The sequence below is a fragment of the Symphalangus syndactylus genome, chromosome 16, assembly GCF_028878055.3.
Source record: "Symphalangus syndactylus isolate Jambi chromosome 16, NHGRI_mSymSyn1-v2.1_pri, whole genome shotgun sequence".
NCBI lineage: Eukaryota > Metazoa > Chordata > Mammalia > Primates > Hylobatidae > Symphalangus > Symphalangus syndactylus.
Genome location: NC_072438.2, coordinates 95,659,690 through 95,687,207, shown reverse-complemented (window position 1 = coordinate 95,687,207; position 27,518 = coordinate 95,659,690). Strand labels below are relative to the sequence as shown.

Here is a 27,518-nt window from a genome sequence, read left to right as displayed (position 1 = left end):
GGTCCCCGTTCACGCTGTTCGTCACCCACGTCCAGTCACTCACCAGATGCTGTTCGTTTGGCCCTTTTAATCTCTCCACACCTCATCCTCCCTCATGCAGGCTCTTGTTACCTCTGTGGAGATTGCTCAAGCAGCGGGAGATGCCTTTGATGCACTCTGGTCCTGCTTGAGTCCTTTCCCATCACTGCTAATGGGGCAATCTTCTCTGCCAGCAGGTCTGGTCAGATTCCCCTTCACCCTGTGATGTCACCTCCCCCATCTCCAATCCCCCACATTAAAGACTAAAGCCTAAAACTCAGCAACACCTCCAGGGCTCTGCTGCTTAGATGGCCCTGGGTCCTGGCTCCTGGCCCCACCCCTTGCCAACCTGTTAGAATCTAGCTGTAAGGCAGTATGGTGTAGGGCATGAGAGGGCTCTGAAGCCCGCCAGGAGGTCTGGTTTGATACTGCAGTCATGCTCTTTGAACCTTCCTTTTCCCCTTTGCTGGAGACCTCTTCTTGCCTGTCTCTGGGTGGTGTGTACCATGCCTCCAGTATGGCCTTGGGTGCATCTACTTCCTGCCGTCTCTGCCCAAAGGGGCCTGTGAGGACCACCTGCTATGTGCTCAGAAGGGCACGGTGACCTCTGCTTGGGCTGCTACTCCAGCTCCTCTTTCAAAAGTAAACCTAAGAGGTGGTAGAGTTGGGCCTGTGGCTAGAGGAGGTAAGGTCCCCCCAGTGATCATTTCCACATGGCCCGTTGGTCCAATATGAACTAACCTTTTTGTGTCAAGAATAGTTCTGTCTAGAATTTGCTTCTGGCCATCAGCTTACCCAGAGTGTTGAGAAAGGCCACCAAAAAGTCTTTCAGTTGTGGCTTAGCTAAGGAAATAACTGAGTTTCAAAGGCACACCTGGGCTGACCAATAGTAAAGGACCTTGTTGCTGAGAAGCTGCTTGGGGTTGCGATATAGGCCCAGGACGTGCACTTCTGAAAATGCAGTGTGCATTCCTCATGGGAGGATGAGCCTGCTGTGGAGCATTGGCTGAACCCAGTTGGGTCTTTGCCTGGTAGCCCATGTGGCAACCCGCACTATTTGTCCTTTTCTGGGGAGGAGTTTTCTGCCCTTGGACACTTTGCCTGGTGGCTTGGCCATGTGAGACTGCCAGTCTGCCTTCTGCCTCAAGTAGGATGAAGAAAAAGCAGGTGAAAGAGGACAGGGATTGGTGCAAGAACCTTCAGAGGAGAGGAGGTGAAATGCTCCTTTTGCCTCTGGTTCTTATTCCATTGTTTGATTGAAATCCCAAGCCTTTGTTTTGGGAATGGTGTGCTTAGCGTGAGCTGTGCTGTCTACCTGGGCTTCTGACCTAGAGATGTTGGGCAGGTGTGTGGACAGGCCCTGGGCCCTTTGCATCCCAGCCTCTGGCTGCTGTCACTTGCAAGTGCTCTCATCCCCTGACCCAGCAGGGCTTTGGGCTGTTATTACTTTGTCATGGTCGTTCTAGCAGCTTGGAAACCTCTTCAGGTTAAAAGTCTTGCGTAAGTGAGAGTGGGAGCATGGCCCTCAGATATTTGGCCACATCCTTACTGGTGTGTTACAGAGACCCAGGAAGAATGTAGTTGAACGAAGACACGTGCAGGTGTCCCGGGCCCTGAACAGCTTCTATTCAGAGTTTGGCCTTTCGAAGGCTGTGCCATCTCAGGTGTGCCTGCAGTGTGCAGCAGGTGTATGCAGCCTCCTCTCTGCAGGTTTCTTGATATTTAATCTCATCTTTTAATATCTTCTATTAACTCAAAGGCAATTCTGTTCTTAGTTTGAAGTCTGATCGAGACCGACCACTGTCGGCATAGGACGTGGTCAGCCATGCCCCACAAGGCCCCTGGTGAGAGTCGTTTCCAACTTGGTGCATGTTTTTCTCAATTCTTTCCTGCGAAGAAGTCAGAGCGTGGAGGCGCAACCAGGATCCCCCCTCTCCCTCTAGCCTGACCTCACTGACATAAAGTAGAGCAGGTGTGACCTGTCCGGAACATCCTTGTGATGCTCAGCAGGGTCTGCTGCAGAGCACGGGAGGCATCCTAGGGGCCTTTCCCTCCCGTACTTTCCTGTGAGTGTCTAGGATGCATGAGAGAGGTTGTCGTGAGACCTGCCTTGAAGGGTGGCAGTGGCGCATGTGGACCTTGCTTTCTGAGTTTCCCTCTCTGAGTCCCAGAGGTATAAGCTTGTGGAGAGAAGCGTGCACTATCACACTAAGCAGATACTTGCTCCTGCACTGTTGGAGGAGGAAGAGGAGTTAATTTCATCAATGAACTCTTCCAACACTCCTTCCATTTAGTAATAGCATCACTTGTTCCTGTCGTTTGTTCCATGGCCAAGCTCCACAAGGTGAAATTGAAAATCGAGTGCAAGACACTGGCTGTGCTGGAGTTGAGGAAAGTTTTGCTGGAGAACTGCTTGCACCGTATGTCTGGTTACTGATAGACCAGGACTGGCCAGGTCAGGACAGCTGACACTTGAAGAAGGGGCTGCCCAGGAGGGCATGACAGACTCTGGAAAAGGAGGGTGGGAGTATTAAACTGGCTGGGAATGAGAGGCCTCCAATCTTTTCGCCGAAAAAAAAAAAAAAAAAAGGCTTAATGCTCGTGCTGTGGAGGTCAGAATGGAGCAAAGTGGGTTCTGTTTTGCTGCTGTGAACCTGTGATGGAACAACAGTGTCATTTGCTTTTTCTCAGAAATATTTAATGCATGTTTGCGACATAATTTTTTAAAGTAATTTTAAGTAAATAAAGTAAAAAGTTGTAAGATTTGTGTCTCAAGGTAAAGTCTCAAACATTCTTTGGTCACTGTTTAATATGAGATTTTGTCCTCATTTTAAATGGATTCATGTAAGCATCCTGTGGAAGAAGAGTTAATAGTTACCCTTGGAAAATAAGAACTTTTTATGCCTCAGTTAGGTCATATGGTTTAGGATCTGATTTTGTAGTTGTGGAGTAAAAAAGGTTAAGAAAATAAACAACAAACCTTGATATTCAAATTCAGAAACTTGATTTTTGAGGATGCAACCAGAATTTGGACTAAAGGTACAGAGGGGTGGCAGAGTCAGACCACCCAGACTTGCAGAACATTGAAGAAGCCGCAGTGCTGCTGTGGAGAGGCCCTTTCTAGGAGGTGTGGCTGGCTTGTCAGTGCTTCCTCTTCTCTGCAGTGAATTGGATGGCAAGCCTCGCTCTCTTTGAAAGCTGCCACTCTGAACCTGCCTTGAGAAGCACCTCAGGGAGGGCAGGCAGGTGCCCAAGTTACCTGACCTGTTGTGAACATGTGCCTGAGTGAGGTGGCAAGGATGCCTTTTCTCCCAACACTGGGGATGCACACTCATGCAACATCCTATTTTTGAGATTTCTATGTTGTGGTAGTTCTCTGTTGCTGTGTAGCAAATTAGCATAAACTCAGAGGCTTAGAAGAACACTCATTTATGGTCTTGCAGATTCTGTGTGTCAGATCAGAGATGGCGGGGCTGGGTTCTCTGCTCAGGCTTTTGCAAGGCTGAAGTCAAGGTGTTGGCCAGCTGTGTTCTCAGCTGGCACTCAGGGTCCTCTTACCAGCACATTCCTGTTATTGTCAGAATTCAGTTCCTTGCAGGATAGAAGTCCTTGATTGCTTGCTAGCTGCCAGCAGGGGAGTTGGGTAGGGCGCTCTCAGCTTCTTAAGGCCACCTGCATTCCATCTGCAAAGCAAGGTACTTTGAATTTCTCTGATGTTTCCCGCCAGCTGGAGGAAGCCCCCTGCTTCTATGGGCTTGTGTGATTGTGTCAGGCTCCTGCAGGTAACCTGCCTACCTGAAGGTCATGTAGTAATACAACATGATCATGGTGTGATAACCTCATCAGAGCCACAGGTTCCAAGGAGTAGGGTGTAGGACCTTGAGGGGAGGAGGTTCTTTTGTGGGTAGACTTCCCCCGGCATGGAATTGGTTGATGAGGACGTTGTGGTTCTTCTTGTCCAACACTTTTCCCCTGACTGGACTCCAGCCCATCGCAGTGACTCTTGCAGATTGCCAGTTCTGTCCTCTGGCTTGGTGGTTACTACTGAACTCAGGCAGCCACTATAACCAGGAGAACCTTTCTGTGCTGCACTCAGATGGACATTCTTTAAAATACGTCATTTAAAAGTTTGCAGGACTACTCGGGAGGCAGAGGCAGGAGAATCCCTTGAACCAGGAAGTTGGAGGTTGCAGTGAGCCGAGATCGCGCCACAGTACTCTAGCCTGGCGACAGAGTGAGACTCCGTCTCAAAATAAAATAAAATAAAATAAAAAATAAATTAAATAAAAGTTTGCAGGAAAGCTGTGTGAATTTATGAAAATACAGTGATTGAGAAGTCCTGTTCATGAGGTGTCCTGCATTTGGCTAGCTTAGGAAAGGGGTCTTTTCTATGCAGGTGGGGGTTGATGACTTACCCAAGAGTCACCTCTGGAACCCAGTTCTCTTAAGTTCATAGCAGTCCATCTTTGCTTTGCAGAAGATGTGGGGAACACTTGTCCCGCAAGCCCAGGTGCGTAGGAATGTTGGCTTCCCCAGAACCTTGGCTTCAGAGCACGGTGCCTCCTTTAGGAGGCACAAGAAAACTCCCACACGGTTCTTCCCTCTGTCCTTTCCTGAGCCCCGTCTGAGTGTTTGGCTCTTGTGGAGTTGCTGCTGTTACAAAGCTGACCCCACTGCCCTCCTGAGTCTCCTCAGGGAAGGAGGGGCTGTATTGTAGCCCGCATTCTTAGTGCCAAGCACACGGTATCCACCAAGTAAGTATCTCCCAAGAAAGAAGAGCAGAAGGAGGATCTGCCAACTCAGGAGAGCAGGTGGGGGGATGGCAAGTCTATGGAGTATTCATAAACCAAATGCTAAGGGAAACTTTTGTTGTTTGTCTTAGAATTTTAAAAAAATAAAGTCTGTTGCAGTTTATCTGCTTTTCTTCCTGGAGAGTGGCTAAACTAGTGTTCTGTTTTACAATATAGAATGCAAAAGCAGAAAACATTCAAGAAAATTCTATACTGTATTTGAAAAACATCACCGTTTAGTTTTAACTGCTCTTTGTTTCTTATTATAAAAATTAATACCTAACTATGAAAAGTTAGAAAGCCTGGGGAAGTATGGAGATGAGTTGTCCACCATTGGGCCACTAGAGAGTGCCCTATGAGCCTGTCCCTGGTGTCCTGGACTCTGGTGATGTGCACTGCATTTGCTGGCAGTGAGCCAGGGGGCGGGCCACATCTAGGCCTGGGCCTGGTAGATCTCTGCAGAACTTTATCCATCTCTCTGCTGACAGGGTGGGCTAGATGGGAGCAGCTCTGAGGGTCCCTGTTGGCAGAGAATGTCTTTGATTATCAACAACATGCCTTTTTGTTGTGGGCTTGTGATCCTTTTCTTTCCTAAATCAGCTGCTGTGCATAACCAGTTAGGCTCTCCTGTGGCTTCAGATTGGAATTAGTTTCCCAAGTGCTAGGATGTGGGTGTTAGGTGATTTCTATCTTTCCATTTGAAAGAGATTTCAGATTATTGTAACATTTCTGGAATCCTGTCGATCTAAAGCAATGGCTAGGATGTAGTAGTTTAAGGGAAATGAAAAGTCGAATTATTTTGATGTTTCTGCTTCAAACCTGCTGGATGGAGTCCATTTGTCAGCATTGGGAGCCACGTGCTTGGCTCTTGAGAGCCTAGCTCCATCAGCCCATGTCACACACTCACAGGTCTGGCTTTGGCTGGTTTCGCCACGGTTTCTAACTTGAGCCTCAGTTTCCCCACCTGTGAAGCAGAGCCTGTGGCACCCACCCCAGAGAGCACATGAAAGACTTGGAAGCACTCGAGAGATTAAAAAGGCCACTGCTGCCCTTTTCTCCTCTCTTTAAGGAAATTGAAACCAAAAATTAAGTCCTTCTTGTTGCCAGCTGGACAGGAAAAGCCTTTTTCTTGGTTTTTGAAAATACAACTTTCACTTTCAGACCAAAGTGAAAACTGCTAAAGACTGAATGTTCTGAGTCTTGGGAGTGGGGGCTGGAGGGGTGTTATGAATTGAAAGATACCTTTCTATTTTTAAAACATTTTAACAATGCCTTAATAATGAATAATGTCTGGTCTAGTTTTGTGTTTGTTAGTTTTTTTTTTTTTTTTTTTTTAACTGTTCTGAAGGTACATCAGCACTGTTCTACAGCTTTAAATAAGAATCTCATCTCCCCAGAGGCAAGGGCACTCTTGATGTATTTGCTCAGGGCTGTATGTGCTGCTCTGTGTAACTCGTTTAAAGTTGGTTAAGGTTTTTTTCGTGCACCTAGTAGAAGGAGAGGATGAAGTGTTTTCTGAACTCTTTGCAGCTTCTAACATAGTGTTCTGTGTATAGTGAAGGAAAACAAAATTAAGGGCCAGGGAACATTAAGTAGGCAACTAGAACAGCACTGTCCAGTAGAACTTCCTGTGGAGATGCGATAATTCTATTTTTGCCCTAATACAGTAGCCACTGGCCGTATGTGACTTTTGAGCACTTGAAATGTGACAAATGCAAGTGAGGAGCTGAATTTTAATTTTATTTACTTTTAATTAAAATTTAAATGGCCATATATTTAGACAGCTCTAAACTGCAGTAACTTTAGACTATTTGAAACAGTGTTTGATTCAGTAACTGTTGTCGAAATAAATTGAAACTCATACAACAGTAAAAGCTGTGTTACTCAGCAAGTTACCACTGTGAAAGCTCTAGAAATTGTTTGAGTTTCCAATGCAAATCCTTTTCAAAAAGCCGCTGTTTTAATAGCACATGAAGCATAAAATAGGTTCATAGCAGAGCGCAACACAGAGCAACACGGAGCAACTGTCGTGACCTGGAGTGTCTCCAGTCCAGCATGCAGGTGATAGGTCTCAGCGTTTTTGCACGCAGGTTAATGATGGTGCAGACGGTCACTTCCTTCTCTCAACAGTCTTCCTGGTCACCAGCACCACTGTGGCTCATGTGTGTGCGGCTCTTTTGGCTTAGCTCTCTGCACGAGTTTGCTCCTTGAGCTCCCAGAGCCGACCCATGAAATGAGTGATATTACTCCTGTTTTGTAGACAGAAAACTGAAGCCTTGACAGGCTGACGTGACCTGGCAAAGGGTGCTGCAGTTGGAAATGTGAATTCACGGCTGACATCTGGGCACTTTACTCCTAACAGTGTTCAGTGAACTAGATGTCGCTAACATGCAGGGGATGGAACCTAGCAACTCATTCTACAAACATGGTTCAAATATGTTGGTACAGGTCCTTTTGCTTTGTTTTCCTAAAGAGATTAGATTCAGATGTGGTGGGGTGCTTTGACAGCCACCACAGGACAAAGTCGACAGCTGTGGGGTTGGGGAGTGTTGAGGATTTCAGAGGGAAGCCAGTCGTGCGCAGTAGTATGCTCAGGTTCGTGCTTTCTCGAGGTGTGCCAGAACTGGCCTGGAGGGAGGCTGCAGTGCGGGAGCAGGATTTCTGTCACCTGGAGTATTCTTAGAAGTCCCAGCTACTCGGAGGCTGAGGCAGGAGAATGGCGTGAACCCGGGAGGCGGAGCTTGCAGTGAGCCGAGATTGCGCCACTGCACTCCAGCCCGGGCGACAGAGCGAGACTCTGTCTCAAAAAAAAAAAAAAAAAAAAAAAAAAAGAAGTTGCATTCTATGAAGAGTGGAGCATCTGATGAGCTGTTTACTCACTGTTTTATCTGACGGCAGTTGAAAGACAAAGCAGGACTGGCAGCGCAGCCGCCTCAGTCAGCACTGCTGCGTTGGGGGCTTGACCTGCAGTCTCGCAATCCTGGACGATAACTCATTTTGAAGAGAGAAAAATTAAGCGTTAAGTGATTCAAGCGTCTCGCCCAAGGCGCTACTAGGAAATAAAGGCACTGATGCCCAGATGCACGTCTGCATGGTGTGCAAGCCTGGGCTTCTTCCCACCTCCCCCACAGAGAGGGCACTGGTATGTTGGAGTGAAGAGCCACGCAAGACCTCTGTGAATGGGCAGAAATGGGCCTGTGGCGCAACACAGTAAAGTGTATTTTGGTTATAGGCATCGTCTCTAGACTTATGTAAAACATTATAAAAAAAATGGAAGGACAACGATGAAATGATGGCCAAAAATAAGAAAAGGATACCTTGCCCGTCCTGTGAAATGCAAAGAAATTCTAAAGTGTCATTATGAGTTACCTCATGGAAGAAAGCAAAAGGTGAATCTATCTAGAGTTTGTGGTTCTGGCTCACAAGAGACTATGTTCATGCTGAAGGACAAGTGTGATGGGTGGAAGGATAGAGCGCAAGACCACACTCTAAAGGATATGAATCTGTGGGAACTATTCAGGGAGATGAAAGCGTGGAATGAACTGAAGCTTGCAAACTCGTTGAGTAAGAAGGGCGTTTTAGGATTGGTTTTAGAATAAAATAACAAGGCCTGTGGTTGGGGAAGATGAGTTGCTGTTCACAGAGCCTCCTTTAACAGGTGGGGACCTCAGCTTTTCCTTTGCTGCCATCAAGTGAGTGGTATACAGTCCTAGCCACAGTAGTAATCACCACTGGCCTGACTGAGCCCTCACCCTTTATACAGTGTCTCCTGCCACCCTCCTGGGAGAGGCTGTTCTCGGCACAGCTGGCCTGGGGTCACACAGCTGGTAGGTGTAAAGCTGGCGTTGGAGTCCAGGTAGTCTCACTCCATAGCCTGTCTCTTTGGCCACTGCACATGTAGAGCAAAGCAAGAATTGTCCAAAGAGGTAAGCTAATAAAGAGGAAAACAGGCTGGGTGCAGTGGCTCTCGCCTGTAATCCCAGCACTTTGGGAGGCCGAGGGGGGCGCATCACAAGTTCAGGAGATCGAGACCATCCTGGCTAACACATTGAAACCCCGTCTCTACTAAAAATACAAAAAATTATCCGGGCATGATGGCATGCATCTGTAGTCCCAGCTACTTGGGAGGCTGAGGCAGGAGAATCTCTTGAACCCAGGAGGCAGAGGTTGCAGTGAGCCGAGATCACACTACTTTTGAGACTCTGTCTCAAAAAAAAGAAAACAATTATGCTGAGTTCCAGTCTCTGGGTCCAGAGAAGTGATGTCTGGCTTCTCAGGAGAGATGCTGATGCTGTCTGAGGGCCTGCCCAGTCTCCAAATGATTCAGAGACTCCAGAGATGGACAGCTAGTGCCCTGATTTTCCCGAGGATTCTGAGGGTGATTTCTGTCAACCAAACAGGAGGACCTGGTGCTGTCATCACCAGTTGGAGAGAGCCTGCTTTGTGAGGCTGGGGACCACCTGCTGTGTGTGCCATCTTACACTGCCATTTGCTGATTGCTTTAAAGCTAGAGGTTGTTTCTAAGAGTGCTTCGTGCTAACTAACTAAAACATACTGGCATTGTTTTTATAAAACTATTCCGTGGTTTTTTAAAGCAGAAAGCTCCAAAGTCACTCAGTCCCACCACCCAGAAGCACAATCAGGTGACTGCCACTGTAGGACCTTTCTCTAGGCTCGTGTAGATGGACACATGGATTGGTCAGTAGAAATACTTACACTAAAAGTCTTATCTTTACATAAATTTGCCAAATTATTAATTTTACTTGAAAGGGAAAGATGTCCAGCTTCAGTTGGAAATACTAGTTTCTAAGGATACTGCTGAGACGAAGCATAAAACATGATGAAAACCTTTAGTGGCTGAGTGCAGCAACGTCAGAGTAAAAGCTTTGATGAAGTCTTGGTTTGCTTGGGCTGTGTAGATTGGAGGCTCAGCCTTTGTTTCTCCCTCCTGTGGTGCCCAGTGGTAGTGTTTCTGTGTCCATGAATTTTCAGCATCTGTAGTTTGTTCGTAGTTATGACCACTGTTGCACCGAGCCCTTACTGAGGGCCAGGCCCTGTGCTAAGCACTTGCCAGTGTGGATTCATTAAGTCCTCATGACAGCACCATGTGGGGGGAGCTGCATCCCTGTGTTGTACTTGGGATGCGATCTGACCCCAGGCACTTCAGGCTCCTGAAGGGTCTGCAGTCTCGCCTCTGCCTGGGAAACCACGATTTGCAGCATATTCCACAGACCTCATGCTCATCACCAGGAGGCTTCCCGGGACTGCTGCCCGAGATTTCTAAGTTCCTAACATGGTTCATGCTTCTGGTGAGTTTCTTTGAGGCGACGCCCCCCGCGTTGCCTCTGGTCAGCTCAGTCCTGTGGTCCCTCAGGGCATCCTGCAGTGTCCTCTGGCTGTGACTTGTGCCGCGCCACCTTGACCTGGCATCCACTGTCCTCTACCGCGTTTGCAGATAGGAGCCACTGTTGGTGCCTTTTTGTCATGTGTGTTGAATGGTCAGGGTCCCAAATAGCTGATTGGGAGCACTCTCCTTGAATCTGCCATGTGCCTGGGTCGCGGGTGACTGGGCCCCTCTTTGCTTCAGAACCCACTTGTGTTGCCTGTCCTCTCTGGCTTGGAGGGTTGTGTGGAATCAGAGGTGAGACCCAGTCCCCAGGGATGGGCGGTTACCTTTGATTGCCCAGCTGTCCTCAGCACCCTCCCTCCCGCGCCCAACTGCTGCCTCAGTTGCTTACTTGAGGATCTGGATATAGACTGAGGTTGGCCTTAGCGTGGCAGCGGGTTTCTCTTGAGTCTTGGATACTTTGTTACTGGTCCCATCTTCCTGTGGGTGGGAGTGTCTGTCTTGCTTGGCCCAGCCTCCCAGAGACCTTAGCTCTCTTAGTACATGGGCTCTGCCTGCCTTGGTCCCCAGCTCGCCACCCTATTGCTTCTTCGCTCTTGTTCCACTCCTTGTTGCCGTCCACCCTGTGCTTTCTTGATGTGTCCTTACTCGGTGTTTCTGTGGAGCAGGGCGTCCTGGGCTTCCTTTCTGATCCCTGGCTCCTGTGCTCTTCCGTGCTGGGCTCCCTCTTCCCTTCCCTTTTCCGCTGTGTTGCCCTCACACAGCTGGCATGCCATGGATGTCTCTCACCCAAGCCCTTCTTAGTGTTGCTCACCGAAACCCCTCCCACCTTGCCCCCGGGACCTTCTCCCCTTCCAGGCTGCATGCAGGCTGAGGGCCTGGCATCTCAGCGGGAGGCGGTGGGGCCTTTGCTGGCACCTGGGCTTGCATCCTGACTTTCTGAGGGCTTAGTCCTTTTGGTGCATCTTGAATCTCCTCCAGGCTTTGGACTCTCTGCTCAGCAGCTGGCCCATGGGGACAGGTACACTCAGGCCTGGTCTTAGACTCCGCTGCTTGGGCTGTGCCGGTGTCTTTGGTGCCCTCTTAGTCCATCGCACCTGGGGGCCCCGTCCTGCTGTCCATTGTGCCAGAGTGCTGTCCCCTTGTCTTTCCATAACTGGCTGCTCATTACCTTTCCCATCTCAGCCTCAGTACCAGCCACTTGGTATCAGGGAGGCTCTCCCTGACCAACCTAAAGTTCACAGCCGTGGTTACCAGTTTAAATTTCTGCATAGCAACTTTTTGGTTTATTTTGTCTACTTATCTCCCCCATCATGCCCCCTGTCCCTCCCATATAAACTTGATGAGAGTAGGTACCGCATCTCATCATCCTGCCCACAGCTCTACTGTCTGTATCAGCCGGGGTGCGCTACGCAGAGGATCACGGGTAAATAACTGCAGACCACGAATCCCATCTGCTTGCTGTGCTTTAATATTGGCTTACATCTTTGGATCGGGTGAGTTCTTTTCTCTCTCTCCCTCTCTCTCACTCACTCATACTTACTTTGTGTAATTGGTGATTTCCAGCCTTTTGTATAGTCCTTTCTTGAATAGTTGTTTTCTGTCATCTTGGCGGGGCCTCAAGGGGTTGACTGTGCGGAGGGCAGGGGCTGCAGAGCTGCAGCTGCTGCCTGGGGTCTCACGGCGCCTGTGAGGTGTAGGCAGGTGCTTTGCCTATGAGCCGTCTGTAGAATGGGGTGACGGTGGTTTCATCAGACTCAGTGAAGCGTGTCATACAGTGAGTGCCTGGTCACAGCAGGCAGATGGTGAATGCCACCTAATGAGTATTCATCACCAATGAATAGTAACAGTTTTTTCTACTATGGCTATGTAATGTAGCCTCAGAATCCCACTTAGCACAGCCCCCTGGCAGCAGTGCCTTTGAGAGCTGGCATGATGGAGAGAGCCTGGTTGGCCTTACTAGTGCGGCTGGGGCACTTGATACAACACCGTCCTCACAAAGCTCATCTGGAGGTTTTCGGGATTGTAGGATAGCTTTTTCAGGGGCCTTGCCTTTGGCAGGGCAGGGACATGTACTGCTGCAGTCTGGGGTATGGGATAACTTTCTAAACCAGACCCAGAACTTTATGGCCGAAGGGGCCTTTTAGCCATGCGGGGTTAGGAGCTGACACAGGGTCAGCAGCATGAGGGCCTGTAGTGCTGGGCGGCAGAGCCCGGAGGGAGCCCCTGCTGGTGTGACTTTAGTGTAAAGGCTAGGGGATACCAGTTTCTTACAGAAGACTTAAGACGGGCACAGTGATGTCTGCTCTTTGACCCTTGCAGTATGAATTAGTAAAACTGAAATTATTACACTTCCTTTATTAGGATTATAAAAGCAATAATGACTTATTGAAGAAAATTTGGAAAATACAGAAACTACCTATAATTTTTCCATTGTTAACATTTGAGCATATTTCTTGTCACTTTTAATGGTGCTTTAAATATGTAGCAAATGTATCATTTTGCATTTTAAAAAAACGCTAGGTAAGCATTTCCTCCTGTCCTTAAAAAGCTCTTTTAAACAACTTTAAAATATTGTATAGATAGATGTACACAATTTTCTGAACAGTTGGAGTTCTATTTACATCTTTTCACTCTTTAGGAAAGGACTGGCCTGTTTCTATGTTGGGTTCCTTCCTGAGTGTGGCTTCCAGCTCAGTGGCACAGACTTCAAGATAAAGACTTGAGTCCTGGTTGTGTATGGTCTTGGGCCAGTTACCATTTGTCTAATGAATACTTAGTTTTGTCATCTATAAAATGAAAATAGTAATATTTGCCTCAAAGACTATTATTTGGGAGGATCTAGTGTGAATGTTAGTAATGTGGGTATTGTGTAGTGTCCAGGATATTAATGTTTTTAGCCTCTTGGCTCTTATTCTGTATTGTTGCCCCAAAAGATGATGCTCGCTTATCTTTCATCCAGTGTAAGGATATTTGGAAAGACAACAGAAAGTATAGCTGTTTTCATTTCAAAAGTGATCAGCTGCTTGAGCTAGCAAGCAAGGCTTGCCCTAGCTTCCAGGCACAGTCACGCAGTTTCACAGCAGGCCCGGTTCCTTCGGAGCACCCAGAGCTGCCCTGCGGTAGTCAGCAGTTGTGCTGTGGCTGCACTGCCAGGCTGGGTGGCAGGTGGATCGGAACCAGCAGATGTGGCTCAGGAAGTGCCTTCTTGGCCTCTCCTTAATCCCTTTCAGAGTCTGTGGGTCCTTAATTGCACTGTGGGTTGCTTCAGACTCCAGTATTAGGAGACTGAACCCCTTGGTGGTTTTTTTTGTGTGTGTGCTGAGCTGGGTTGAGGACGTGTTAAGCAGGTGGGGTGCCTCCCCTGGGTTTGCTCCAGGTGGTACCTGTGGTGTGGGGTGGTTCTGAGTAGTTCTGGCCCCACTGCTGGAGTATCTGCCCACTCAGTTAGTGAGATGGCAGGGCTTCATCCTGGTCTGGTGCCTCATTTTCTTCTTTAGCAGTGGGCTTAGAACCAATGCAGATTCCCAAGTTAAGTATTTTTTCTGTGGCTTAATTATTACAAGCTTCTGGTACCTAAGCCCTTTCTTACTTTCTGTTCTGAGGGGAAGAGAAGATTATGGTGTTTCTCTCCCCCGCCTTGAGTGGCCCCAGGACCTTTGCATGGCATTTGCAGCATTTGCAATGTGCTTGGGTTTGCTTTACCAGGGTGAAAGTGTTGCATCCCCCAGCACCCACAAAGGCACCTCTGCTCACCCTCCAGTGAGGTTCTGACTGGCCCTGGGACATCATCTGCTCCAGGATCCTGTGTGGCTCATCCCAGGAGAGATGTGGGAGGGAAGGGGAAAAAAGGCTTACATTTGCTGAGTGGAATTTGTGTAGATCTGAGTTCCGCATTGATTCCTAAGCTGCAGAGCCCTTCTGCCCTGGCTGTTTTGTGAATGTTAGTCGGTCTTAACCTTTTTAACCAAGTTAGCATTGGCTGTCTCACGAGGCTCACAGCTCCTGCTCCTCCTCCTCCAGGGGAGTGCGCTCTCCTCCTCTGTCGGTAGCTGTCAGGGGCCCCTTCCCTCTGCAGCAGACTCTTCTGGGTCCTTGCCTGGCCTTCCCCTTACAAGTGAGCCTGCAGCTTCATTCACAGCCCCTGTGTAGAAAGATAGGCACATCGATAGGTCCCTCCCTGCCAAGAGTGGGAAGAACTGAGGCAGGCACTAAAAGCAGCTGACTCGCAGCCCTAGAAACACGAAGGGTTTCATTTATAGTTTCAGTCCTTTTCCTTCTTTCGAGCCTTGATTTAAAAAAAAAAAAAAAAAAAAGTCTTGAAGGCCTGCTTCTGGGTTTTCTAATTTGTGCAGGTATTAGTTGCCTTGCAATGTAATCAAAAATAAATAAAAATGATTTATAATTAGCTCATTAACTGTATCAGTAAATGGATGCTTTAAAGAGGATCATTGATCCCTCAAAATAGAAGCAATGCAGTCATTCCCTCATTGTGCTGTACTTGTGATTTGCTTAGCAACCCACTCTTCCTGGAGTTAAATATTAATCCAGACCCTATCAGTGCGACATAGTAGTGTTTGAATCAGTTGTTGTTTTGGTGTAATCGTATCAAAGCATGTTATAATATCTACAAAATTGCAGTGGTTAACTCCAAATATTTTCACTAAGGTATTTTTTTTTTTTTGGGCAAAAATGCATAGTGAACATAGTGGAGCTGAAGTGAGGGAACTTCGATTTCTGAGAAACCACTAGTTTTAAGGGTTTTGAAGGAAGAGTTGGAGGAGAGGGAGAGAATAAATCAACAGTTAATGAGTTTCCAGTATTTTCTGTCGCATTTTACGTTGTAATGGAAAAGACCGAGAACTGAACTCATATGCAGTTTGTAAAATCACTTTTTCCCTGGCATTCAGGATTGATGAGATTAATGGGGTGTTAAAAGTAAACTGAGGCACATAATTAACATGGACAGAACTGTAGACCTGAGTGTTGAGAGTTGTGAAATTTCAGTAAGTTGGGAAGACTGGAAGCACCTGTTCTTCAGAGTGCAGCTCCTCATATTCAGTAGGTTTAAGGTGCTGAAACTTTTTTTTTTTTTTTTTTGAGGTGGGGTCTTGCACTGTTTCCCAGACTGGAGTGCAGCGGTGCAATCACCACTCACTGTAGCTTCGAATCCTGGGCCCTCAGCCTGCCCTCCCACATCAGCCTCCTGACTAGCTGGACGGCAGGCCTGGGCCAACATTCCTGGCTTGAAACTTCTTGTAACCAGATTGGAGGAGGAGGGCATGTTCATTTTCGTGACGTTTCCTTTCCCTTAAACATCGAATGAAATCTGACCTTTGACCATCACTTTGCTTAGAAGAAGCTACTGGATTTAAAGTCTAGGAGAATGTCCTAGAGAAGCAAGCCCATAGTATGTTCCTGTATGTTCCCCACCCAGAGACCTGCATTATGAAGTGTTTGGTGTGCTGCTTCCGGCCCCACTGTTCTTTCTAAAGTGTTTTATTTTACATACGCTGTCCTGGCTTCAGGGCTGTGACCTTTGCCTTTTTTGCCCTTTAGTTCTTTGCCCTTTACCTACTGCAGTGCAGTGCCTGTCCTTGGGTTGACTACAAAGAAGTCACCTTTGAACAACTTAGAAATTGTGCCTTTTGGGGAAGGCAGGGCAGAGCCTTGGGGCTGAGATGGGGGAGGAGCCAGCTCTGTCCTGGGAGGGATACAAAGCGCCTGCCTGGGTGAGGCAGTGGACGGGTGGGGTTGCTTCACCTCTTTGGCCCCAGCTTCAAAACCAGCCAGTCCTCCCTGGCTTTGGCTTTGATTCAAATTTGGACAAACTTGAAAACCAGTTAATCCCATTAGCTCAGCTTCTAAAGCTGAAAATCATCCCCTAAATGGGTCACCTGTTTTCATCAATAGCTTTATTAGCTATGGAATAATATAGTTTTGTTCTCTAACTGTAGGATCCTTCTTTTGCTCTTAAAGTAGCTCAGTAAGTTGGGTCTCATAAATACATACAGCAAGCATATACCAGATACTAAAATACAAAAACACTGCTGATCTTGCTTTTTAGTACTAAAAGCAGAAATTGGGAATTTACTAAATTGAGAAGTCAGTCATTACCTTTCGATGGGTTTGGACCCTTGCAAGGTAGTGATTGTAAACGAGAGTGATCTTTTGTTGTTTTTCAATGAACTTTATTCTTTAATTTTTAGTAAAGCACACTAGGAAATAATGTTTCAGAATTCTGTTTTCGAGTAGTTTCCTGATTAAAATGAAAATTCATTTAAAAAAAAACAACTCTGCTGTCACCATTTCCTTTTTTCTTAAGATAACTAGGAAATGAATCATTCAGGGTTTGCTCCATGGCAATGGATCGGGAAGCTGCCCCTGCTCTGTGTGGGGCGGGAGCCTTGCTAATGTCTCAGGATTTCATTTCGCAGAGACAAGCATCAGAGGCTTGCTTCATTTATAGATCCTGCTTCTTTTCTACACCACAGCCAACTCAAACTGGTGACAAAATCTAAGACGAAGCTAGAAGTCACCGTGGAGCAGGTGGAAGCTCTGCCGCCGGTTCTGGGGGCAGTGTTCCTGGCGTTGTGTCCTTTGGCCCCACCTCAGTTTGTCCGTTTAGCTCCTCAGCTGAGAATGAGATGTGTATCATAGAGGAGTTTCCTGGGCCGCTCACAGCCCCCAGCTGGAGAGTGCCAGCCTAATGTGTCCGGAGTAGGGGGTGAGGCCAGAGGGCTGTGTGCCAACTCCTCCCTAAGAAGCCTCCTGGGAAAGCCCTGCCAGGCACTTCCCAGGTCTCACTGGCCGCCTGAGGCTGCAGGGGAGGATGGTCAGGCCGCCTCTTGGCTGGCACTGCTTCCTGGCCTGCCGCCAGCCTTTCTCATGGGGAGGGGAATGACGGTATGCCTGGGGGGCAGCAGGGCCCCGGGGCTGCCTAGGGCTGTCACTGTGTCCTGCTGGTTCCGAGATGCCACCTTTGTGATCCACTGTAGAGGGATTTATTCTATTATGGTCGACGCATAGAAATTTCTTCGATTTGGAGACTGAACACTGGTGAGCAGAACTGAAATTGAGCTTTAAAAGATATTGATGACTGGTCTGTGGATAGGAGACTTTAGTGTGGTTTTTATGCAGACGTCCTGCCAGCTGTAAATTCCCTGGAGGTTTGGTATGTGAGAACATAAGACTAAACTTATTTCTATTTTGTTGAGGAGAAATGATTGAAACTTTTCATCGATGTACTTCTGTGGCAGACCTTTGGAGAATTGAACCAGTGGGTGTATTCAGTATTTGAAGTCATAGATGAGTAAAGGAGGTATGTTGTAGTTGGCGATGGTGGCGTGGCCTGTGGTCAGCAGGGCTTATCTGTGAACGTATGTGCACAGCTTCCTAAGGCAGTGAAAAGTCCTGGCAGTGTTAGTATTGAATGAGATAATCCAAAAAATGTAAAAATGTTTACATTTTTAAAGGGATAGTTGGCCATTTAAATGGTTTCTGCTAACAAATCAAATTATTCAGTGCAGAGGTAAAATATTTTCAGAATGTTAACTTTAGATGTCATCTTATAGAGAGTGTACATCAGCAATGACAACGCCAGCAAAATATCTTAGCAAAACTTGATTGATTGATTCCATGCACAGGCAAGCGCTGTTCTGGGCACTGGAGATGGAGCAGTGCGCCGTTGCATCCAGCCACAGATGGCTTCCAGAGTCATGTGGTTGCAGGGAGGCCGAGGGGCCGGGGAGGCCGCTGGGTGGGCATGGCTGGGCGGTGCCCTCATGTGGGTTTTGTTGGGCTGCTCTTAGCACTTTTTCTCAGTTTGGTCAGTGTTCCACCTCGCTGCCCGGCCCCCACCCCTCGCCCTCTGAGGGCCTCACAAAGAGCCAAGCAGAAGGCAGGCTGGGGGCTTTCCAGGCCAGCCCAGAGGTCGTAATGATGATGGTTGGCACTGTCCCGCGGCCGCCACCAGTCTCACACTCTGCCTCGTGGGCAGTCCTGGAGTCGTGCGGCACCTTGCTGGTCCCTGCTCTCCTTGAAGAAGGGCTAGTGGGGCGCTTCGCCAGAGCCTTCTTGTCTGACCCCCTCATCCAAGAGGCATGGATGGCCGGGCCCCTGGCAGTGTTCCTTCTGTTCTGAGAAGGCAAAACAAAATTATTCTTGGCTCTTATTATCTAATATTTGTTACAGCAGTTGCTCACTTCTAGGTCCATTTTATTACAGATTTCAGACAGGTGTAGTTATTAGTGCATCTTATTGTTTGGACACAATGCCAAGGTCAGGAGGCCTGTGTTCCCCTGAGCACCACTTCTGCTAGGAGCATGGGCAGGCCACGCCTCGCCATTAATCTGCTGATTTAGGAGAGGAATACCAGGCCACCCCCTCTTCTCCCTGTGCAAGGGAACAGATATGTGACAAAAACGGATGCCATGTTACGCTGATTTTGTGTGTCTAAGGCAGACTGTAGCAGGTGTTATCTTCGTGCTCTTCCTTTCCTGGAGTGTTGAGCATGTCTTGACAGTAGGGGATGCCCCTGAGGGTGGTGAATGTGGCTGCACAGGTCCTGAAAGCTGTTTGATGTTGCCGTTACTTCAGGTAGAACTTAAAGTTGACAGGACATTCTACTCTGCAGGTGGAAACGTGGAGTGGCATTTTTACAAATTGGAATGCCCTGTTTACAATATGCTTTAATGAGTTCAGTATGGGGGATGTGGATAGAATTTTAGCATCCTAGCTTTGGCATTCTTCTGTGACTTTGGGCCAATTATTTAATAATTCCAAGCGTGCATCTTTGTTAGAATCTCTCTAAATTTCTCTACTCCTGTTATTATCCTCAGAACGGGACTGTGAGGTGCAGGAGGCCACGTGGTGTAGTGGTTTAGGTGGACAGACTTCCCAGTGCTGTTCTCATGGATAGCCCAGGACTGTCCCTAGCTCTCTGCAGTGACAGTGATAGTGACTGGTGAAGGTGAAGGGATCCACCCAGACGCTTTTCCTGATGGAGAGAGGCTGGCCTGTGGCTCTTCCCTGGGGTGGATGTTAACCTGCTAACGTGGCATATCTAGTCCTGCTTACATTACTAAGTGGTAGGAAGTTGTAGGTAATACCTCAGACTTTAAAGTGGCCTACTGAGCTGGTAGAAAAGATGGTTAAATGCCTAATATGTAGTTGGTGCTCAGCAATTGTCGAAAAGATAGAAGCTTTACTTCAAAGCTCTTGTAGTTTGATCAGTTTGAAAAAAAATATTGTAATGTTGGGATCTATTAACAGCTGGACTGGTGGCTGTCTGAATTGGGACCATGCTTGGGGTGAGGTTTTTTTCTTACTTTTTTTTTTTGGTGAGATGGAGTCTCGCTGTGTCGCCCAGGCTGGAGTGCAGTGGTGCAATCTCGGCCCAGTGCAGCCTCTGCCTCCCAGGTTCAAGCGATTCTCCTGCCTCAGTTTTCCGAGTAGCTGGGACTACAAGCACGTGCCACCACGCCCGGCTAATTTTTTTCTATTTTTGGTAGAGAATAGAGGTTTCACCATTTTAGCCAGGATGGTCTTGATCTCCTGAACTCGTGATCCGCCCACCTCAGCCTCCCAAAGTACTGGGATTACAGGCATGAGCCACTGCATCCGGCCACATATTTTTTTAAATTAAATGTGATAGATAAAATCAGGCTCCAGGCATGGCCTGATTTGCAGGTGCTTCATGAGCAAGAGTGCCCAGCATTTATTTGCTGCTACTGGAGTCTCGTGTGTGCTTGTAGCCTAGCCTTAAACCCTCTCTGAACGGTTTGGAATGCTTACTCAAAATGACTTTTTTTGGCGGGATAGGAAGTGGCGATACTTTAGGTGAGAGACAGTTGAAATTAACCTTATACAAGAGCCAAACTGTAGGCTGACACGGGGCCACTTACCTTTGGACTCACCCCTGGCAGGTCCTGTAAGAGGTGCTACTTGCTTCCACATTGCCAGCTCTGTTCGTTGGCCCTGTTTTGTCTTCTGCTGTTTGCCTTATTAATGAAACTTAGAATGGAAACAGGCAAGTTTGATTTGTTATAATTCCTAGGATTGGATAATTTGCCTTCCCCTCTCTCCATCTTTAATTAATCCCTTAAAGGAAAAGAGGACGACAGCACTTTTCCTGCAGTCATCGGTTTAGGCCTCAGCCTTAACTCATGACATAGGCTGGTGCCACTGGCCACAGGGCTGACCTCAGCTCTTGGAGCCCATGGGGTGACAGGAGATCAGCACCTTTGAGGTGGCAGCATGAGGCATCTTCCAGGCCTTGCTCCGGGTGGTGAGCTTTGTTAAGAGAGAGAGGCCCTACTTCTGTCCCACAGGCATTTGGGTGTTGACCTCCTTATTGGCCTCTTAAGGAGAGAATACTTGAGTATTGAATTAGATCAGCTTTTCTGCCTCCAGGGACCCTGTTTCTCTCTGCTGAGACTGTGGCGGATGAAACCAGGATTTAGTGGATGTTCACCAGGTAGCTTGGGCAGACCTGGGCCGCCGGGCCCCTGAGGACTCACATACTTTTTTTCCTGTTCACATGTTCCTTCCCCACACCTTGGCCCGTTCTCAGTCCCTCCCATGCTCCTTAGCGTGAGGCACTCAGGGAGGTGCCGCTGGGGCCTTGGGGCATGCGCTGGAGCTGGTTCCCACCCTCAGAACTGTGCCTGACTGTGCCACATTCATTGGAAAGCTGCTTTCACACTTCCTGGATGGAATTCTCTCATTTTTTCAATATAAAGTCACTGAGATGATGTTTTTGGATAAGTCTTTAAAGGCCAGTTGTACATTTATTGATACTTGGTATTGACAAAATTCACTTGTTTAGTGTTGCTAAGTCATACTGTGTAAGTAAGTTTGTTGAGCACAGAGTTTTCATTTTATACTTTCAGAGGAGAAATGAAACTGAATTTCATGGCCAGAAATATGTTTGAGTGTCATCCTGATGTAAGAACAGAACAGAAAGTGTGGTGACGTTTCATTGTAACTCTAGTATGTTTTCTCTTTTGTCCATTAGACTACATGAGGAAATAATTGACTTTTATAACTTCATGTCCCCTTGTCCTGAAGAAGCAGCTATGAGAAGAGAGGTGGTGAAACGGATCGAAACTGTGGTGAAAGACCTTTGGCCGACGGCTGATGTGAGTATGTTCTTTGGAGTTCTGTGTCGCATGTCACGTGCGAGTAAATTTAAATACCCTGTGATGATGATGTGTCGGCTGGATCCACACAGACCTTTTCTCGTTGGCCCGAGGCAGCAGTTCTCCAAGTGTGCTTTGAGAAGGCCAGCGTCGCCTGGAATGCATGGCCCCCGGCCCACCTGCACCTGCTGCCTTAGACGCCTGTGGTGGCCGTGCGTCTGTGTGATGCTGGCGCACACTCAAGCGCGAGGACCATCGGCGAGGGATTTGTTGGGTTTTTTTTTTTTTTTTTTTGGAGGGGGGAGAATGGTGTGATTGTTTCTCTTAAGTTCACCTTAAAATTTAGAAATTTCACCCTGTCACCCACCCCTGCTTCCCCACCACCACACGTGGTAGCATATAATGTGTTCATTTTTGTAAAACTTGGAAGTGTTCCCTCATCACACACCACTCTTGCAGTGAAGGAATAAGTGTTTTTTGACATGTGGAGTGGGGCCTTCTGGAATGCTTGGTGCCGGCGGTGTGAAGCCTGCCCCTGGCCGGCTCTATTCAGCAGCCTTCCCTGCTGCTGGCTGGGCTCAGTGGACCAGCAGGGCTGGCCGTGCCCCAGCTGTGAGGGGCATGTGTGCTCTTGGTGGGCAGTGGGCAAGGACGACCCAGTTTTCTGCTCCTCTTTTAAAGTGATACATATTTTTGGCTTTAAACTTCAGAGCCCTAGGACAAAGCCCTGCCCCCAGTGCCTTAGCTGTGGGTTTAAGAAGAGGTTGAAGGGTTTGAAGCTAGCTCTGAAAAGTCCTGAGCTTTGAAGGGTTGTAGGGTGAGGACAAAACTTGTTTCACCTCTTAATTTTGAGTTTTTAAACATTCGTTTTTGGGGCATGTCTTTAACTTAAAGGGAATTTTCTGGTTGATTGTTACACGGTCCCCTCCATCAGTTTCCAAGGTAGTTTTATTTTTTACCCAAGGATATAGTGAGGGCTTTCTTTTAGTAAGAAATAATGGTAGTGTGACTGCTTGGTTTGTGGTATACATTTTAAGGCAACCACTCTTTCTTTCAGGTACAGATATTTGGCAGCTTTAGTACAGGTCTCTATCTTCCAACTAGGTGAGTACCAGACTGCATGGCATGGGCTAGTGGGGGGCTGGGATGGTGTCTCTGCAATATTAAGGGCTACAAATAGATTCTTTGTAATTGAGTCTAAGGCGAGAAATGCCAGCTAAAGGAAAAGACTGTGGTTACAGAGGGAAACTGGCAGAAAGATTTAATTTAGTGTTATGATGAATTCAATGCTTTGCATTTTGCCTCTCACACTTAATTTGTTGGGGTGCAAAAATGCTTCATGCTGGAAACATGAGGAAGACAGGTGGGAGGACTGTGGGAAGTAAATGCAATAGAAAACATTCTGCTGATATTTTAGGACATGTGTTTGAAAAATTGATCTTATGTTTTGATGAAGATTCAAGCAAAATTCTCTTTAAATAGTATTTTCTAAGTATTTTTACCTGATAAGAAAATGTCAAACAAGTTTGCATTCTAAAATACAAACTAGTATTTTCTCATTAAGGATTCTTGATACCCAACTAAATTTCCTGTGCACTGTCTCATTCAAAGTTTACCTTCTGTTAACCCACTGCTAGTTAGCATTTGGAGGCTGAAGAGGCTATAATCTCAGGATTTGGGGGTTGACGTTAGCAGGGCCAGTGGGTAATTGAACAAGTACAGGTATCCAGGAATCCCTGGGTTGGCAGGAGTGATCCAGTGTAGCCAGTGCTGGAGTAGGTGCTGGGAGAGCGGGGCCTCAGCCTGGTTTGGGGGCAGGCGTTTTCATGTGAATCCCCTCATATACCTAGTGCTGCTGGGAGAATCATTTAACCTTCTTGCTTTCCATCTTATGCTACAAATACGGAAGTCTTCCCTTCAGTTCAGCGAGGACTTGGTGTAGTTCATGAACTGCATTTCACCTCCTTAGGGGCCATAGGCTAGTGGGATTGTGTCTTGGCCTTTGGGGGAGACGCAGGCACGTGATGCTTATCCTCCCCACACGAGTGTGTAGGCGGTGGTGAGGGCAGCAGTGGCTGACGTGCGTTTTCTTCTGTCAGCGACATAGACCTGGTGGTCTTCGGGAAATGGGAGCGTCCTCCTTTACAGCTGCTGGAGCAGGCCCTGCGGAAGCACAACGTGGCTGAGCCGTGTTCCATCAAAGTCCTGGACAAGGCCACGGTGAGTGCCTGGCTTTGGCCCCTCTGACCTGGCAGAAGCCTTTTCACATCCCAGGTGGTCACAGGATATGCCTATGTCACGAGCTCGTGGTATTTTACACAGTTATTGGCTACAGTTTTGAAGATTAATCTGCTTCTGGTACAGACATGTGTTTTATGTTTTTGTTTTATAGTCATGATCACCAACTGAGAACATGTTTAGTGACAGTCTGAACTTTTGGGATTTGTGAGCCCATTAAACTGTTCTTGGAATGAAAATATGTGATTGTGTCTACTTGTGTTAGGATGAATAGGAGAGTCATATCTGAAACCAGACACTGACGTTCAGGTGCTGCCCATTATGGAGAGTGTGGCTCAGTGATTAAACCATGGTTTTTATGATTACCATTTGCTATGTTATATTAAAGAGGAACAACTTAGCTGTTCCTTTCGTTGTTCCAAAAAATATACATCTATGAAAAGCCTCTTATCTTTAGGGGAAGTTTGAAGATGAGACTGTTTCTAGTGTGTACTTGTTAAGGTTTATGTCAGTTCAAGATTATAAGCCCCCCAGGGACTATGAGGTACTTGCCTGTTGTATGACAGTTCTTAGCTCACCTGTGCGACCGGCTAGCATTTCATTTTTAAATTTGTGTGTCAACTTTTGTGGTGTGTGATTCACATCCTTATAGTGTTTAGCAGTGTGTAAGTTAAGGCGGGAGCTTCCTCCTGCCTGTGTGGTGATAGGGGAGGGGGCATTCACGTTTCTCATTGTCAGGTGCTTTTGATTGAGGCTGGGGGCAGGTTTTGAAACCTGATATGTGCACTGAAAAGTGCATATGTACCAGGTGCACCTCTTGGTGAGAGTTAACGAAGTGCACATGCTCATGTCACTGTCATGTGGACCAGAGCGAGCAGGCAGCACCGGAGGATCCCTCCAGGCCCAGGTTCCAGAAGGGGCTGTTAGCTCTTCTCATTAGCATGAGACAAGCCCTGGCTGGCCACTTTCTCAAATGCTTACGGGCCTTACTGCACTTAGCTCTCCCAGCCACTCTCATCAGCAGATGCTGTTGCTGTTCACATTTTACAGGTGAGGAAACTGAGGTGCGGAGAGGTGAGGTCATTAGCCAAAGGTGGGTTGGCAGCGTAGCCCAGGCCGCTGTTATCCGCTGCTCCTCTGTGTGTGCCAAGGGGCAGCGGGGAGGTGGGTGGGAATCCTGACCAGGCGACCACCTTTGGAGTAGAGGAACTGAGGCGCGGCTGTCCTGAGGACACACAGTAGGTTGAGCAGTTACAGTAACAGCTTAGTCCCAGTGACCTCATTACTGTCGCATATTGGCTACTAAGTATCTTTTCCTCTGTTACCTGAGGGCCAGTGTAGACTGTAGGGAGAGCCTGGAGCCTGCCACTGCTCCTTTCCGGGGAGCACAGTGCAGCCGGCCGGTCATGGGCACGAGAGCCCCAGGGCGAGGGCTGAGTTTAAGGTGAAATCTTGTCTATTTGGAACAACAACCCAAAACTGTGTTACAGTGTTAACTCCTCGCCTGCAGGATTTGGGGTTCCTGCCGTGAGTGAGTGTGTGCAAGAGAAGGGCAGGAGAGTGCCAAGAGTGATGGTGGGGAGGAGTCCATGAGATGGAAAGGAAGCTGCTTCCTGAACTCTGGGTGTCAGGGAGGCATAGCCGTTGAGTGTTGGCTTCTTCCAAAGCAGTTTCTGATGAGTTCTTTGGGAAAGTATTTTGTTTTTCTGCCTTCTTAAGAACGTACTGGCCTCAGGGCTTACCCTGCTTGGTGGTCGCAGTGGTGTCCAGGTGACTCTGGCGCCACTGGCCTGTCCTCACACGATGAGTCCTTGGTTGTTTGCCCTCAAGTGTAGACATTAAAGCCCAGAATAGGTGTGTACTGAATGCACTGTCCCTACGTTGCCTATCACTGGCATTTAAACTTTTCATTAGACCCTGATTGTTTTGGTTAAAGGAATTCCTTTTTTAATCCTTCAAGGCTGAAGGAAACAAAACATTGCCTTTTCTTCTGGAAGAACGCAGTTTTACTGGTAGGGTGGAGGGTGGGGCATGAGTGTGGTCTGGACAGTTGCTCAGGCAGCTTTTGAGTGCCATTCCGTGACAGTTCTTGTTGGCGAGAATATTTCTAAAATAGCCTTTTATTTGCTGAATTTTTTAGGGGAAAAATTTTTTTAGTAAAGTTGTCTTAAAAAGTGAAAACCCAAAGTAGAGAAACAATATCAGTATAACATACAATTTAAAAAAATGGCTTCGAAGTTACATTAAATGATTTCAAAAATTCTGCCAAATAGAAGTCGGGGGCCAAGCACCTCTCTCCATCCCAACACATAGGGTGGGCATGGCAGAGACTAACTCCTGTTCCCTGTTGGCTCCCTCCCCTCACTTCTCTTTGATGCTTGGTCACCTCGGGTGCTGATCCAGGGCTACAGGGGCTGGGCAGAACGTGAGTCCTGCTGTGAGGGGCTGGGGCCTGGGAGTCGTCCTGAGTTCAGGGACTACTGATGCTGACAGTGTTCTCTGACCCCCTTTTCATTACTAAGAAAAAACACCAAACCTCTGTACAGCTTTGTCAGCATTTTGGTGCCTGACTGTGGAGAGTCCTGCATATTAAAGCAGTTTTTAAAATGAAATCTTTACAGGTACCAATAATAAAGCTCACAGATCAGGAGACTGAAGTGAAAGTTGACATCAGCTTTAACATGGAGACGGGCGTCCGGGCAGCGGAGTTCATCAAGAATTACATGAAGGTACTGTGCTTGGTGACCCAGCACGGCGAGAGTGCAGGACTGGAGTGCTTATGCTTGGTGGCATCCTACAGATGTTTACAGCTGTCAGCTGCACACAGAAATCTTTCGTAATACAGACTGCACTTAAATTATTTCTCCTACAATATTATTTCTAGAGATACTTTGAAATTACATAGCTGTTTTTAAAATTTGCTTGAGTAACCATTTTATAAAGTTGACAGTCATTTTAGAGAGCTTTGTTAAAATGTTCTTTCTAGTTATTACAAACAGACTTTGCTTCTAGCTCAGAGTGCCTCATTGGCAGGTTTTACCCAGGTGAAAGTTGATAAATCATGAGGTGCCTTAAATATACTCACTTTGGGTGGTTTCAGTGCCTGAGGATGGGCAGAGAGACTTGGTTGAGCTGACATATTTGGGACTCTGACCATGTGCCTGGTCTTAAACAGATGGTCATGACCTCCTGTTACAGTAGAGGCCGTGCAGTCCTTAGCAGGGGCAGATCCTGTTACAGTAGAGGCCGTGCAGTCCTTAGCAGGGGCAGACCCACCCCTGCAATCTGGTCCCGTCTTGTTCCATTTTCAAGGGCCTTGCCTTTCAGGTTCCCCCTTCCCCCTTGCCATCTGGTCTGAAGGAGTACGTCTGCCCCCAGCACAACGTGAACAGCAGCAGCCAGGCTTTCCCTCCCTCCCGCCATCTCCTGCCGCTCTGCCTTCCTTGCCACCCTCACTCTGCTCTCCTGCTTCGGAGCCCCCAGTGTCCTCATGGCCTGTGTAGCAAGCACATAAATACTCCAGCGAATGCGCTGGTCTCTCCCTGGGTTCCTTTGTGCCTGTGGACTCCTCATGGTGGGGGTGCACCTCTGCTGAGTCGTAACCGAGGGAGAGCTCCACAGTCTCGATTTTCACAAGCCCCTCAGGAAATTAATTCTTAGCGTCCCCCAACCAAGGTTTGAGACTTACTGGCTGAGAGCCTTCAGATGGGCAAGAGGATCGAGGAAACTTTCCTTTCTGTCTTGTGTGATTTGCTATGTGAAATCTCTTTGAAAGTATGGTAACTACTTAGTAAATCTTTTTCTTTTGGAATTTACAGAAATATTCATTGCTGCCTTACTTGATTTTAGTATTGAAACAGTTCCTTCTGCAGAGGGACCTGAATGAAGTTTTTACAGGTGGAATTAGCTCATACAGCCTAATTTTAATGGCCATTAGCTTTCTACAGGTACGTATGCTTTCTTGAGATCGTTTTGTTGAGACGT

General features: G+C 47.5%; 1 protein-coding gene across 4 annotated transcripts in view; it reads left to right on the top strand.

Moving 5' to 3' along the window:
• The window catches only part of TENT4A (terminal nucleotidyltransferase 4A), a 43,610-nt gene that overhangs the window by 2,938 nt on the left and 13,154 nt on the right, over window positions 1–27,518 (top strand). For all 4 annotated transcript variants that reach the window (XR_010116260.1, XR_010116259.1, XM_055245625.2 and 1 more), the window contains exons 2-6: window positions 21,173–21,296; window positions 22,354–22,400; window positions 23,396–23,516; window positions 26,156–26,263; window positions 27,353–27,481. Coding sequence is in view for 2 of the 4 variants with exons in the window: in XM_055245625.2 (XP_055101600.1) it covers window positions 21,173–21,296; window positions 22,354–22,400; window positions 23,396–23,516; window positions 26,156–26,263; window positions 27,353–27,481 (529 nt within the window). In the remaining 2 variants the exon portion in view is untranslated. The remainder of the gene's footprint in view (window positions 1–21,172; window positions 21,297–22,353; window positions 22,401–23,395; window positions 23,517–26,155; window positions 26,264–27,352; window positions 27,482–27,518) is intronic.